The 16,753-nt window shown below is 27.5% G+C and overlaps 1 protein-coding gene and 1 long non-coding RNA gene across 2 annotated transcripts in view; both read right to left on the bottom strand.

The window, feature by feature from the left end:
• Window positions 1-16,753, bottom strand: part of LOC128559488 (interferon-induced protein 44-like) — a 96,475-nt gene that overhangs the window by 9,220 nt on the left and 70,502 nt on the right. Inside the window, exon 6 of the mRNA XM_053551257.1 lies at window positions 15,395-15,569. Coding sequence (XP_053407232.1) covers window positions 15,395-15,569 — 175 coding nt within the window. The remainder of the gene's footprint in view (window positions 1-15,394; window positions 15,570-16,753) is intronic.
• On the bottom strand, window positions 12,611-14,212 carry LOC123537761 (uncharacterized). Its single transcript, XR_006683631.2, has 2 exons — window positions 13,902-14,212; window positions 12,611-13,434 (listed from the first exon to the last, which is right to left on the bottom strand). It is a non-coding gene; the product is annotated as an uncharacterized LOC123537761 (long non-coding RNA).

Genomic DNA, 16,753 nt, shown 5'->3' on the forward strand with positions numbered 1-16,753 from the left:
AACAGTCATATAAAAATGTTATCTTCTGCTAAACAGTTTTGATGGTGTTTCTGCCTTGAACGTTGTTATTTAAACTAACAGTAACGTTTTTACAAAACAACATCACGACAATGGTGTTATAAATGACCCCGAGTGGGCAGTATACAATCTTTTTTTAAACTGATTATATTATAAAACCATATGGAAAAAACCCAATTGATGGATTTGTTTATGTTAAAACCGACCCAGAAATATGTTTTAAAAGACTTCAAAAAGAAACAGAACGGAAGAAAACAAAGTTGGTTTAGAATTATTTAGAAAAACACACAAATTACACGAAGAATGGTTAAACAGAATGTTTCAAAAAGGGTATTAAAATTTTAACAGTTGATAACAATTTAGAAAAAATGACTTTAAAATCTTATTCAAAAGATATAGATAATATAAACAAATTCTCAAATCAATATAATTTCATTAGGTGCGTTTTTAAAGATTTTTTTCTATAAGTATAATAAATATAGAGGGTTAATAGAAAGGAAGATAGAATGATTAAAGCCAAAATTATCTAGCACTTTAGGAGAAATAATGAATCCAGATAAAAATTCATATAAGAAAGTCTTAAAAGAAAAATGTTATTAAATCAAAACTTGATCAAAATAGTTAGCGATAAATATAAAAATCATGTCATTGAAAAATTTTACAAAATGTTATAGATCCTTATCTTTTAAAAAATAATTTATTTGAATGGAACTGTGGTTGTCTATTAACTGAAGAAGAAAAATGCTGAAAGATTATGTGATTGTCCCAGACCAAATAATATTCGAAACAATCTAAAAAAGTTAAATTGTAACCGACTGTGATACTAATGAAGAAAAAACATATAAAAGAAATTATGCAGCGTCTAAAGACCTTGGTATTATTCTGGGTTAATAACAATGTGCTGCAAAGGAGAAAACCGAGTAAAATGTGGAATATAAAAAAACTAATGGAAAAAATAAAAAATTTAAATATTTTATTTCTCTTAAAGATAATTTAAACTTTATTTTTTTTTATTATTTTTTAATTATTTTTTTAATTATTTTTTTAATCCTATTTGCTTAAACGAATTTTTATTTTCTAAATATAATATATAGATGGAAATCGAGAATCTACAAAACAATATTATAAGAAATTTGAAATTAAAATTACATACGGGACAAGATCCAAAGAATCAATTATATTTAACTATAAACGACTCTTATGAAATACTTAAATCTGAACTTAAAACTTTAAAAGGTATAAAAATAAACGTTGTATTAAAAAAAAACTTTTGCAAAAATGGATAAAACTGATACAATATATAAATCAGCTTATTTTCAACCAAAGGCTTTAGAAATTATTAACACAAACGAAATAAAAAAAAACTTTACAATCAAGCTTTTTGTGAAAAAAATAAATAGAATTGGTAATTGGATTTCTGAATGAAGTGGCTGGAGAAAAGAGTCAGTTGATGCTTCATTATAATAAATAGATATAAGTTAGTCCAATTGGATGCTTCAAGTTATTTAGATTTTCCAAAACACATTACAACAACCAATGAAAATGGGTTAATAAATATAAAGAATGATGATAAAAGAATGTTTTAGATGGTGTCATTTAGCTTACAAATTTCCTGTAACAAAACATTCTGAAAGGTTTCAAATTATAAAAACATAAAAAACGATCTTGATTATACTGGAATTAAATTTCCTGTTACATTAAATCAAATACCTAAAATTGAAGTTTTAAATGAAATATCATTTAATATATTTGGTTATAGAAAAATTTTTTATCCATTGTACATATCAAAAATCAATACGAAGAACACTGGACATGTTGCTAATTACTAATGATAAAATAAATGATAAAATAAATGATAAAAAACTGATGATGACTGTAAGCCCTCAAAACTGTAGTCCAACATTATGTTTGGATAAAAGACTTAAAAAAAGATTAAAAGACTAACAAAACCAAAGACCAACATAGAAAATATTTTTGTAAAAAGTTGCTTACAACATTTTAAATCAAGAAAGAATATTAAATGAACATATCCAAATTGTTTAGCTATTAAAAAATACCAAGGCGTAAAAATGCCAAAAGAGGGAAGTAAAGTACAATTTAAAAATTATCATAAGGTTTAGCCCGTACCTTTTGTAATTTATGCTGATTTTGAATCAATAACTAAAGTTTTAACTGCTTTACCATCAACTGAATCTTCATTTACTGAACCATATCAAAATCATATAGATTGTGGTTACGGCTAAAAAGTTGTTTGTTTGTTATGAAGATAAATATACTAAACCAACCCAGATTTATAGAGGTCCTAATGCAGTTTATAAGGGTTTTTTGAAAAAAATGCTTGAGGAAGAGGAATATTGTAAAGAAATAAATTTTGTGTTAACTTTAACAAAGAACTACCAATGTCTAAAAAAAAATGAAATTGAATTTAAAAAACAAAAGTTTTGTCATATTTGTGAAAAAGAATATAAGGAAATGAAAAAACCTGTCCGGGATCATTGTCATATAACAGGAAAATTTAGAGGAAGTGCTCACTCAGAAATGTAATATTAATTTTAAACTAACACAAAAATTCCTGTTATTTTTCATAATTTAAGAGGGTTATGACGGCATTTTATTATGCAACAAATAGGGAAATTTAAAAAAAGAAATTAATGTTATTCCTAACAATATGGAAAGATATAAGGCAAATTTATGATTTCTGACTTGGTCTTTTTTGATTCATTTCCAATTTATGTCTCAATCATTGGAAAAACCAAGTAAAAAAAAAATTCCAGAATTTAAATACTTATCTCAAGAATTTAATTGTGAAAACATTAATTTATTAAAAACAAAAGGTGTTTATCCATATGATTACATGGATTCATTTAAAAAATTCAAAGAAACAAAATTACCTTCTAAAGAAGATTTTTATTCAATTTTAAATGAAACTAATATTTCTGATAATGAATACGAACATGCTAAAAACGTTTGGAATAAATTTAAAATTAAAACAATGGGAGAATATCATGATCTATATTTAAAAAATGACGTATTACTTTTAGCTGATGTATTTGAAAATTTTAGAAAACTATGTTTAGAGTACTACAAATTAGATCCTTGTCATTATTTTAGTAGTCCTGGTTTAGCTTGGGATGCAATGTTAAAAATGACTGGAATTAGGTTAGATTTAATAACTGATATTGATATGTATCTTTTTATTGAAAAGGGACTGAGAGGAGGAATAAGTTATATTTCAAACAGATACAGTAAAGCAAACAATAAATATATGAAAGATTATAATCCTAAACTTGACAGCAAATACATTATGTACCTCGACGCCAATAACCTTTACGGTTGGGCTATGTGTCAACCTTTGCCCTCTGGAAACTTTAAATCTATATCCGAAAAACAATTCAAGAAATTAATTGCAAAAGGTAAAACTAACTTTATAGTTGAATGTGATCTCGAATATCCAAAAGAATTACATAAAACCCACAACGATTATCCTTTAGCTCCTGAAAAAATTAAAATACCAGACGAATGGCTTTCCAATTATAGTAAAAATATTAAAACAGAATTTGAAATAGGAAAAAGTAATGTAAAAAAATTAGTTCCAACTTTAATGAAAAAACAAAATTATGTAGTTCATTATAAAAATCTTGAACAATATACACAATTAGGGTTAAAAGTAACAAAAATACATAAAATATTAACTTTTGATTCATCTCCTTGGTTAAAAAAGTATATTGATTTTAATACTCAAAAAAGATCTAAAGCAAAAAATTCATTTGAAAAGGACTTTTTTAAGTTAATGAACAATTCTGTATTCGGTAAGACGATGGAGAATTTACGCAAGAGGGTTAATATTAAATTAACACATGATGAAAATATTTTATTAAAATACATAGCCAAACCTTCATTTGTTAGTTCAACGATGTTTAACTCTAACCTTTTTGGAATTCATAGAACAAAAGAAAGTTTGTTATTAAACAGACCTTGTTATGTCGGAATGTGCATTCTAGATTTATCAAAATATTTAATGTATGATTTTCATTATAATTACATTAAGGAAAAGTACGAGGGTAATTGTAAATTACTATTCACTGACACTGATTCATTATGTTATGAAATAAAAACCAAAGATGCATATGAGGATTTTTATAAGGACAAAGATTTATTTGATAATAGTGATTATGATAGTAATTCAAAATTTTATTTCGATAATAATAAAAAGTAATTGGAAAATTTAAAGATGAAGCTGCCGGCATTCCCATTGTTGAATTTGTCGGATTAAGAAGTAAAATGTATTCATATTTATTAGAAAATGAAGTTAACATTAAAAAATGTAAAGGAATTAAAAAACTTGTTGTTAAGAAAACAATAGTTCATAAAAATTACAAAGATACTTTGTTTAATTCAACCCAAAGTAATCACACCTTTAAAGTTATTCGTTCTGATAAACACAATCTTTCCAGTTATGTTATAAATAAAACATCTTTATCATGTTATGACGATAAAAGATATATTCTTGATAATGGTATTGATACATTAGCTTATTCTTAAATTAAAACTTAAATTAAAACTTAAATTATAGAACCATAAATTGTTAACTGAATATTCATAACGTTTAAAGAATTAATATAAAAAGCATCATCCGTTTTAAATTCATTTGCATAATTAATAGAAATAGATTCATTTTTTCTATTATTTTTTACATGATAACTTTGAAGAATTACACTTTCTTTATTTTTTATTTGTAATTTAGCTTCTCCTTTATCTAATTTAATTGCATCAACAAGAATAATTAAGATGCAATTAAAATTAATTCTTACATTATTACCATTTTGAACTAAACCAGGACTAGCATTTACAGTTTTCCATTGAAATAATCCACCATCAGTATCTTGGGTATAACTTGTTAAAAACAATGGAGGTTTTCTTTTAATTTGTGTGAGCTTCCAGCTCTCAGGGACTGACGTCCATCTTTCTATTTTATTTACTTTTTCATTTATATTATTAAATATTCCCATTATATTAATTATTCCAGTTAAATAAAACACAGTTTTAATAAGTTCTAATTAAAACCCGGAAGAAAATTTACATGTCCTTATTGGTTAAAATAATTTATAATAGTTTGTTCATTTTGTTTTACATTATTAATTTTTAGTATTTTATACAATAAATCATACAACGGTACTTTATCTTGTAACATTTTAATGAAAAATAAACAATAATATCCGCAAAGCATACTTGTTTTGTCTCGATATTGAACATTGTTGTATTTTACATTTGGTATATACTTAATTACTTCTTTCGGCGGAGGAAGTCCAAATGGATCGAAATACAAAGTATTAAAGTAACAAACCCAATGTGTTCCAGGACCAACAGAGTCGTCTAAATTTATAATTCCACATTCAACCTTTTCTTTTAATTTTAATAAATTATTTCTACTAAATACACCCCTAAAGTTTTTAATTTTTAATTGTTTTACCCATTGTTCAATTTCAAAGTTAGATATTGGTTTGTTTATAAATTTTTTTTTTTTTTACTATAGGAATTCGTCTGTAAGGTCTTCGTTGAGAATCAATCTGTAATCCTTTCCCACTTAACAAAGATGTAATCAAAGGTATTCCTAGACTAGCAGCCAACATACCTAAAAAGCCGCCGTCTTGTTTTTGTTTTTGTGTTAATTTAATCACTCCAGATCCTACTAGTTGCTTTCTTTGATTAGGTGTAAGATATGGTGATATCATATTTCTCTTATCATTAGCTACTGAAATCATACCATTTCCAAGTATTTTACTAACACCAGTACTGGCCAGCCCAGACAAAGCACCAATGCCTAAAGGGGCTAATATTTTTGGAGCTATTTTTGCTGCCATTGGAAGAATTGTTTTTCCTAACAAACCAGCTAAAGCTCCTAAAAAAACCACCATTTTGACCTTGACTGGACATTTGTTTTTTTGAAATTGTAATTTCTAATCCCTTATTAAATTTTCAACAGCTTTTTTAAATTTGATTAATTTGTGTTTTTTTAAAAGTAAAGGGAAGTTTCCACGTCAATTGTTCATGTTTTAAATCTAAAAGTATGTGGAATTTTATTATTATAAGCTTGTGCTAAATTTTTCTTTTGTCCATCTGTAAGGTTAACTTTATATTCAATATAATTTGATGTCATTATATATAATTTATATTTATTTTATTTAAACAATAACAAGTTCATTTCCAATAGTATTTAGTTCAACTGTTTCTTCATACAATACAATTGCGTAAACACGAATATTAGCTGCTGGTGGAATATTTAATTTAGCTGTTAATGTAATATGCTTAGGATCTTCTGTAGTTACTTCCTTTTTATATTCCAAGTTAAAATGAATAAATCCAAACAAACTTTGAAAATTATGTCTATTTAAAAGACTTCCAGTAGTTTTGTTATTTTGTTTATAATAATAATTAATTACATCATCATATATTCTTGATATACTTGTATATTCTGTTTCTGGATAAAAAACACCATTACCTACTTCAAGACGACAAGAGCTCAAAGTGCAATTTTCATTTGCTGCATTAATTCTAAATGTATCTAACAAATGTGGATTATGTTCTTGTGAATTACTTTTGTCAGGTCGTTGTAAATAAACAAATACATGTTGTGGTTTTGTTACACCAGCTGTTATTCTAAAGGTTATATTAGTTTGTTGTGTATCAGTTGATTGTGTTATCATTTCCCGAAGGTATGACCATCTTGCTTTTTTAAATCTTTCAGTAGTAATTAGATCAAACCCAAATTCATTAAAAACCAAACGTGGAACCCATAGAATTAATTTTGTTACAATTACCCTACCAGGATCAGCAGCATTAGCTCTAAAAATTAATTCATCATCATCTGTCAGCTGAAGTGTTATTTGAATTTGACTTGGAGGTAAAATATTAGTTTCTAACCCTGAAAAAAATGAATAATTATTTAATGGAATTTTAGCATTTCCCTCTTTATTTTTCTTGATTAAATCCTTTCTAATAGCAACCCCGAATTATTATCATCAGCTGCAGTAGCAGTAGAAATCTAAATAAATAAATTCATTTGTTCAGTTGATTTTACATAATCTTCAGATAGTTCAACCAAACTCTTTACATTTATTACTTTGTATAAATTATTACAATCATAAACAATTTTTCCATTTTGTTTAACCACTAACTGATCAATTAATGAAGCTGCATTATTAATTAGAGCAATTTGGGCTCCATCATAATCACCACCATCAGCAAGCTTATTTACTTTAAAACTTACTTCAAAATAACCATTAAACCAATCAAAATATGAACTTCTATCATTAATTGTAAAGTGATATCCGTTTTTTTGTTGCTTAACATTATTTCCCAAGACAGATATTAAAGCTGTATCTAATTGAATAGGAGTTAATTCATATCTTTCACAATATTGTTTTGTTCTAAACATGTATATATTATATATTATTTTATTTTTTTATTAAAGTTAAAACTTTAGTTTTTATAAATTAATCTGTTAATACGTTTTTGTTGAGCTGAAGTTCCAGCACGAGCATTATGTCCATAGGGAGCTAAAGCTCCAGATCTTGACAATATTCTATTTATTCTCATATGAATATCCTCCTCCTCCTTATTATTTTTACTGTTATTCTTTTCTTGTAATTCCTTGGCAATTAAATTACCAACTGCCGGAGCAGGTTTCTTTTTAAATTTTTCAACAAGCTTTGCTGCAGCTAAATTTCCAACTTCTGTGCCAACCTTTTTTGTTCCACTTTCAAATGCTGCTTTTCCTGCTGTTTCCAAAGCTTTTTTTCCAGCTGTGCTAATTGAAGATGCGGCTGAACTTGAAAGCAATTTCGTTAAAGTGTCAAAGATACCTGTTCCAAGGACCGCGTCCTCGGAGACCACAGGTATTCCATGTATGATTTCTTTTCCCGTGTGAGCATCAACATAAATAAATATTCCTTTATTTTTGTCATAAACTTTTTTGTACATTATATAAAACTAAAATTTATAATTTCATATTTCTTTTAAAATTAGTGTAAAACTTGTTTCAACCTCATTAAAATTAATTATTCTACCAAATACATCTGTAATATATATTCTAATTGAATTTATAATATATTTATTAATTTCAGAATATCCAACTCTTTGTGGTTCTTTTATAAATGGATAAGCTCTTGTTAAATCTGCAGTACTTAAAGCATAAATAATATCACTGAAATTACCATCAACAAGTGAATTATCAATAAGATCACAATGAATGTAAATTGTATCCACAGAGTTAGTTATATTTGGTGTTTTAGTTCCCCATTCAGTATTTTCCAATTTTTTTTTCTCAAATCCAAGCAATGTATGAAAATTTGATATTTCCAAATCCAACTTAGAATTATCTGTAATTGAAATCAAAATCTTAAAACTACTTAAATCAAATTCCAAACTTATTGGAGCAATTTCTGATTTATCAAATTCATAATCACCATTACTTATTAATGTTTCCCTAATATAATTATTAATATCTGTGTAACTGTAAGAACCATTTGTAAATATGATATCTTTCCATTTCTTTACCATTATTGTAACGAATTCTTTTATTGTCATATTCATCACTAATATTATGCCAAGAGTAGGTCATAGTGTTAATACTATCCAAACCGACAACATAAGTTTTATTTTTATCTAAAATTAAAGAACGACTAAATCTGATTGTAAAATCACTCGGAGTATTTTTATTATCTTTAACTGTTTCAGAACTTAATACTATTTTTTGTTCCATTTATATATAATTAAAAACTAAAGTTTTAAAACTTTAATTAAAATCTAAATTCAAGAAAAATAATTTTATATAACTTTTCATGTTGTTCTGGTAAAAGAGAATTCATTTTTAATAGTTCATCAATTATTCTAATACCTTCATTTTTCAGTTCTTCATTATTATTTCCAGCATTAATTGAACCACAAATTAACTCCAAGTCATTAACCAATTCTTTTGGATTACATGGACAAACGTCATAACCTTGTCCCCTAATTACTTTTTTAAATTTCATAGATCTTTTATTGATAGGTAATCCTGATTTTTCTGTTAATTCTTTGAATATTTTTCTTGAATGAATTGAATGCTTTTTATTATTGTTATATCTTTTATTAATTAAATCAATTAAATCATCATCAACTTTAGTGTTAATGACTTCTTTTCCAGTTATTCTATCCTTAGCAATTAATTTGTTTTGACCATAAAGTTTATTTAAGTTAATAATTAAATTACCATATTGTCCATTTGGTAAAACTTTATATGGGTTATGATATCTTATTCCTTTTCCATATGTAGAAGCCATACCAAGAATATGGTTTAACCGGTCTTTGTACTTTATGAGTTCATCTCGATCATGTTTTAATTCTTTTACTTTTTCTTGCTTATTTAGATCTTTTGAATTTGATTTGCCAGTTATTGAACCATTTAATTTTCTAATATCTTCAGTAACCTTATCTATTGTAGCTTCAAGATCGTCTTTACTTATTTTATCTGGATTAGATTCATCTGCAGTAAAAAAATCAAACATTTCAGATGGTTTGTAATATTCATATTCTTCTAAAACATCATTATCCAGAAAAACATCTAAATCTACTGTAGGTATTTCCTTTTCTTTCGGTCTTGTCTCAACAATTTCAGGAAATTCTTCAGTTGTATCATCAGTTGTTTCAGTTATTCCCATCTTTTTTCTTCCATAATCTTCTAATTCCCGAAATTCATCTCCCCGATCTATCGATGAAACCGGTTTTAAAACTTGTTGCTTTTTAGATTCATCTTGCATTCCTTTAGTTAATTCAGCAATACCTTGTGTCAAATCTTCTGATATACTTTTTGGAAGTAACGCTAATTGTTGTTTTATTCCAGGTAATGCTTTTAACTGACTTGATAATTGTTCTTTTTGACTTTCTATTTTTTCAGTAATTGGCTTATAAATTTCAGTGTACATATCCCGATTTGTAGCTTTTTTAATTTTTTCTCTCATTATTTCTTCTCTAAGATCTCTCATCTTTTGCCCGACTAATTTTTTTCTTATTCTTATTTCATTAAGTTTTGATTGCATTTATATAATAATGTAAGATAATGTAAAATAATGTAAAATAATGTAAGATAATGTAAAATAATGTAAGATAATGTAAGATATTGTAAAATAATGTAAAATAATGTAATATTATATAAATGGAAATTCCAAATTATGATACAAAAAGTGATAAATCCAATAACTTTAAACATATTATCCTTTTATGCCAGATTCATGTTTTGAATGTTAATATGTGGATCTTCTGGATCTGGAAAAACAATACATTAATGCATATACTTCGAAAACCTCTTATAATTATGATAAATTATACTTATATGCTAAAAACCTAGAACAATCTAAATATCATCTAGATTTAATTAACAACTTAAACCAAATTGCAAAAAAAATTAAAGTAGATCCAAATGAAATACTTGAATATTCAGCTGATCCCAACCAAATTGAACCTTGTGAGAATCTTGAATCAGAAAAAACAAAAAGTAGTAATATTTGATGATTTTGTATGTGAAGATAAAAAAGTTCAAAATGAAATAACAAAATACTTTATTCAAGGACGTCACAAAAACTGTTGTGTTTTTTTATTTAAGTCAGTCTTACTATAAAACACCAAAAGATATTCGAATTAACTGTTCACATTATATTTTATTTGAAAGTCCAGGTAAACGAGAAAATGATATGATTTGTAATGAACAAAATATAGATCGTGATTCATTTGCTAATGCAACAAATCAAAAATATGATTTCTTATATATTGACAAACCAAGGAAGTTTTTAAGAAAAAACTTTACTGGTAATATATAATGGGAGTTTTTAATGATGTAAAACAAATAAGTGAAACTGACAGTATAAGTAAAGTTAAATTTGATATTGATTTAAGTGATTATGCTACTAAAAAACAATACAAAAAGCTTAGAAAGGACATGGAATCATATCTTCACAGAATAAGGAACTTGATAACACAATGAAAAAGAGCATTGGATATGGGAGGTAATGAAATAATCAACCTAGGAAATCCAGATAAAACCCAACGATGCAGTTTCAAGACGGTTTGTGTATAAAAAAATTCAAAGTGTAATAGATGACTATAATCTTGAAGATGTCAAAAGTATAAAACAAACACTAGAAGCAGAAGTAAAGAATATTGAAGAATTAACAAAAGATTTTAAAAAGAATTCATTATTAATTAATCAATTACAAGGTAAAATTGAAGAAGAAATGAAAGCTATGACTGATTCTATTAAAGAACTTGAAGAGAAATCTGATTTGACAGATGAAAACATAAAAAAAGTATTTAGAACCAATTTTGAAAAGTTATACACTCAAGTTCAAGAATTAAAAGATAGTATGATTAAACATGAAGAACTAAAAGACAAGATTATTGAAGCTGAGAAAAAGTTACAAAATATGTATCAGTTAGAAATCAAAACAGAAATAAATAAACTAAATACTGGCTTTACAGAAAAACACCAAGATTTACTCGATACATTTTCAAATAAATTTGCAGAATATAAATCTGAACTGGAAAAGGCAGCTTCACAAAGAGGTGATGATCATGACACAGCATTAGAGGACTTTAAAAAAGAGCTCAATTCTAAAATAGATGACTTTAAAAAACAAATTCGAAATTGGATTAGTATTGTTGACAACCGTCACAATTTAAAATATGCAGAATTAAGTAATATTACAAAAAAATTACAAGAAGATATTAATGAATTTAATGCTAAAGTTGAAAAACATAAAAATGAACTGGACTTTGTAGTTGAAAAATCAGTTAAACAAGGAGAGTTAATTACTGCTAATACTGAAGCAATTAAGATAATTAATGATCAAATTAAAAAAATAATAAATGATTTGGACTCTGTAGTTGAAATATCAGCTAAACAAGGAGAATCAATCACTGCTAATACTCAAGTAATTACTGCTAATACTAAAGCAATAACCGCTAATGTCGAAGAAATTGCTACTAATGCTGAAGAAATTACAAAAGTAAAAAATGTTTTTTTAAAACAAGAAACACAATTAGCTAGAACAAAGAATACTGTTGACAATTTATCTGCTTCTGAAGTTGCCACAACAAAACGACTTGATGATTTAGCTGAAATAATTCTTAAACTTAAAAAGAAAGACAGGAAAATAGAAGAAAGGCTAGAGGAAGTGGGACATGAAGTGTTTCTTTTTGAATACTGTAATAACACTCTTTATGATTACGTAAAAATGAAAAAGTATTTTGACCGTCGTGGTGCCTGGATATATTCAACATATGAAAATATGACCAGTCTGAACTATTTAAATGCATTTAAATTAAAACCTGGAATTATTGTAGATTATAAAGGTTTTATAAACACAAACCAAGAATATAAATTATTTGCACAAGATGTGCTTTTGAGTGGTGTGTTTAAAGTTAAAAATCCGGAATGTATATAATAGATATTAAGATTTTATTAACGGGGACTAGGCCCCTAGGTGAACCAAATAAACCGATTAAAAGCCCAATATCACATTTTATATTTAGGTGGTGGAATGCTGAATATCATACAATTCTTGGTATATATGATGTATTTGATAATGTAAATATAACAGCTGAGGACTTTGACACTGATCAGTTAATATCTATGTATAAGAAAAAAATTAAAATTTATCTAAAACGAGAGACAGTGATTGACATTCATCCTTATGACGATTCAGCATCTACAGAAGTAACATTTTCGCTTTTGGCGGATAGTTACATCAAATTCTATATATCGGATGAACCAAAGGACAGTGATTGATATATATACCTGGGGTTAAGTATAATAACATACAATATCAAGACAAAACAAACACATTTTGTGGTTATTATTGTTTATTTTTCATAAAAATGTTACAAAATGGTATAAACATTTATGATTTATTGTATAAAACACTGAGAGTAAACAATGTAAAACATAATAAATAATTCAATCATGCATATGCCTATGGTATACTCAAACGGTTGAGTGATTTTCATAACATAAAAGTATTATGATATTCAATCATGCATATGCCTATGGCATACTCAAACGGTTGAGTGATTTCAACAACATCAAAATATCATAACATTAAACCATGCGTATGATTATGGTATAATCCTATGGTTGAGTAATTCTCACAACATGAAAGTATTATGATATTCAACCATGCGTATGAGTATGGCATACTCCTACGGTTGAGTGATTCTAACAACATGAAAGTATTATGATATTCAACCATGCTATGGTTAACATTCTTTTCTTGAAGTCTTCCGATGATATATTTTGTGTTAAACGTTCGTTGTCTTTATAAAGTCTTGGATTTTTCACGTTGTAATTCGTCTGGCTAATAATATCTTTGTAGAATTCTTGAATACCTATAAAATAAACAAAATAACATTAAAAAACCCATATCAACATACTTATTCTACAACGTATAAATAGTAAATAGTAAAAAACTGGTAAAGAGTTAAACATATAATTATTTTCTTAAGCTTGTTAAAAAAACCGCCTCGGTAGCCTAGTGGTGAGCGTCCGCTTCAAGTGCGGGAGGTCGTGGGTTCAATCCCCGGCCGGGTCATACCAAAGACGTTAAAAATGGCACAAGCAGCTTCCTCACTTGGCGCTCAGCATTATGGGGATAGTGCTGGGACTGGTGGGGTACCATGCCACGTGTCTACGGCGTGATATTCCAGTGAGGCAGCAAAATAAAGTTGGGCATTGTGCTCACTGCTACAAGCAGACATCGTCGTTAATATGACTGAAAAATTGTTGAAAAAGACGTTAAACCCGAACACACACATAAGCTTGTTAACAAATAAAAAAATAATAAAATAAAACTTACATTTCAGTTGTTTAAATTCCACTTTTTTCGTTATAATACTTAAAACAGTAAAGAATGTTATGTGTATTGATAAAACTAGTCGTAACCGGCTGATGCAATATTGCGAAATACTATAATGGAAACCCAATATCTGTTTACACTGTAAAGTCAATATCGGCTTTAAACCGGAGGCTAAAACTATTTTGTAAATTGTTTTTCGGTCTGGGTGTAAAGCTTTTGTTAAGGTTTTTTAAGATATTTTGAAAGTTAAATATGTATTTTCTCAGTACGTTATGGAAGCTAAAAGCTCCCAGGGACTTACGTTCATCAAACCGAAGGTTTTCACAATGAGTTGTCAAAACCTGTGGGTTTTAAATTGTCCGGCATTGGATTTTTTAGAATAGGGGCAAGGGGTCAGGTGAGGTTATACTGTCTTAAAATCGGTATTTCTAATACTACTTACAAGTATATATATATATATATATATATATATATATATATATATATATATATATATATATATATATATATATATATATATATATATATATATAGGGAATAGGGAAAAGTGACCACGCCCTCTGGCGGCAATGTTTTTTTTACTTTTGACGAATCGCAATAACTTGAATAATCTTGGTAGAGGGGTCACACAACCATTTGTGTCAAATTATTTAAAAGTCAGGCAAGCAGTTTCACCCAAGAAGATTTTTTAAGTTTCCACTATATACAACTAGGAAAAAGTGACCACGCCATCTGGCGGCCATGCTTTTTGACAAATCAAAATAATCTGAACAACCTTGGTAGAGGGTCAGACAAGGACCATTCGTGTAAAATTATTGGACCAGTTGTGTAAAATTACGTTGAAATCGGGCCAGCAGTGTCATACAAGAAGATGTTTCAAAGTTCTACAATGAGCATTTTGTGCGTGCTCAGCTAAGGTGTGCTGAAAAACAACTCTAAATTATTCCTAAATGGAACACAACATTATCATATATATATGTAGATAACACTTAGAAATATTATCATTGCTCAATTTTGCAGACCTACTTCCTGTCTGTTAGTTTTCCATTACAAAATGCATGTTTACAATTTTAAGTTTTTATCCACGATAATATGTATACATCAATAAAGAAAAAAATCAGTCATGACAATCAAATAAAGAAATATAGTTTGGTAGTCTCTTGTGCCAATTACAGAATGAATTTTGTTGACATTAATCTCTTAGACACATCGTAAGGGAGAATATTGTGATATGCACAAGTTTTCATATATAATTGACGGAAGATAATATGTCTAAGGTCATTTGACACACACATCTAATTCGTTTGTGAAAGTTGTCAATTACTTACATAAAACAGTTTTATACATGTAACACTGATCACCGTATATAGCTTTAAGAGTAATGCGGAATGGTGCTAAACCAAACAACACAAAAATGCAACAAGACTTGTCGTGAAAATAATTCACTTCGTTCAATCCATAGAAAGTGAAATTAACAGATAAAATTGGTTTACTCATTTCATTCAATGTCTGTGTAATTTCATGTAAGTCTTCTATATGGTTGGCATGGATGTCATATGCTTCATTGACATCAAATACAATGATGACTCCATGCATTCTCTGGGCTAAAGAGGGATGCTTTATGTAAAAGCTTTCGTTGTCTTCCTTGATGGACCCTTCTGGGAGAAACTAAAACAAAATAAACCAGAAATATTTAATATTAGTTTAACATTTAGTAGTTATTTATAAATTACTGACCCAAACAGCTAACCTGTCATTTTCTATTTTACTTAACTGACATTTTTAAAAATAAAGCATACATTTAGACCAACAAATATTTAAGGAGTATATCATCAAAACACAGAAATATTTGGTAGAGAAAAAACATCTTTACCAACAATCTACCTGCCCATTTCATGTTCTACCGTACAGTCTCGAACGACGTACCTAAAATATTCTGAAAAACTGTCCCCTTTAAAACTAAATGTGGACAAAAACAATTGCTAAAATCTACATTCAACCTTGTTATGTGAAACTTTAGCACTTGGATATTATTGTAAATGCATCAAAATTAAGATATGTAACAGTTCAATGGAAATGGTGTGTTCAGAAGCATTGAATTGTCTGAAAGTGTGGCCCCTTTATGCATTTTTTTTTTCGGAATTCAGTGTATATATTGGTAAATTGACAATTGTTTGTAAAGTGATATACATGTTCCTTACGTGTTCAGTTTTCATCTAAAACTACCCTTTCTCTTATTAATGATTTAGTGTTGTTTGAATTCTCAAAATATGGGGCTAACCATTTATAACATAATTATTAAAATGTCAAAAATAACGACTCACGCAAAGATATAGCGTTATTCATTTTTAAATTACTACCATATCCAATTTCTTAAAAGTATAAAAATTCACCTAAAATGTGTGTTAATTTACGGGAAATCCATATATAAGATAGGAAAGTGTAAATTTGTTTAATACTAGAAAAGATTTTGATAGGGTATGCCAACTAAGTTCAATGTTTTTGTTGTTAATCTATTCTCTCATAACTAGTTTAAAATTTCTAGAAATTTTGGTGTATTTTTGTGACTTTTGAAAATTGGGTTGAAGTCTTTAGATTAATAAATTCATGTCACATCATTATTTGAATTTGTCGAAGTTCTTAAATATTGTTCTAAGCATATGCTCAGTTTCAAGGCAGTGGTTTTAGTGTTTTTAAGACATTAATAAAATAAAATGAGGGTCATGATGACTCTGAATCTCACACCTGAGTAATATCAGCCACATGCTTAAAATGGCAAACCGACGCAAAAAAAAATTAAAAAAATAGAAAGTAGGTCTGTAGGTCACTTTCATGGTCACTGAAATATAGTT

This window comes from Mercenaria mercenaria, chromosome 9 (assembly GCF_021730395.1).
Source record: "Mercenaria mercenaria strain notata chromosome 9, MADL_Memer_1, whole genome shotgun sequence".
NCBI classification, from domain to species: domain Eukaryota; kingdom Metazoa; phylum Mollusca; class Bivalvia; order Venerida; family Veneridae; genus Mercenaria; species Mercenaria mercenaria.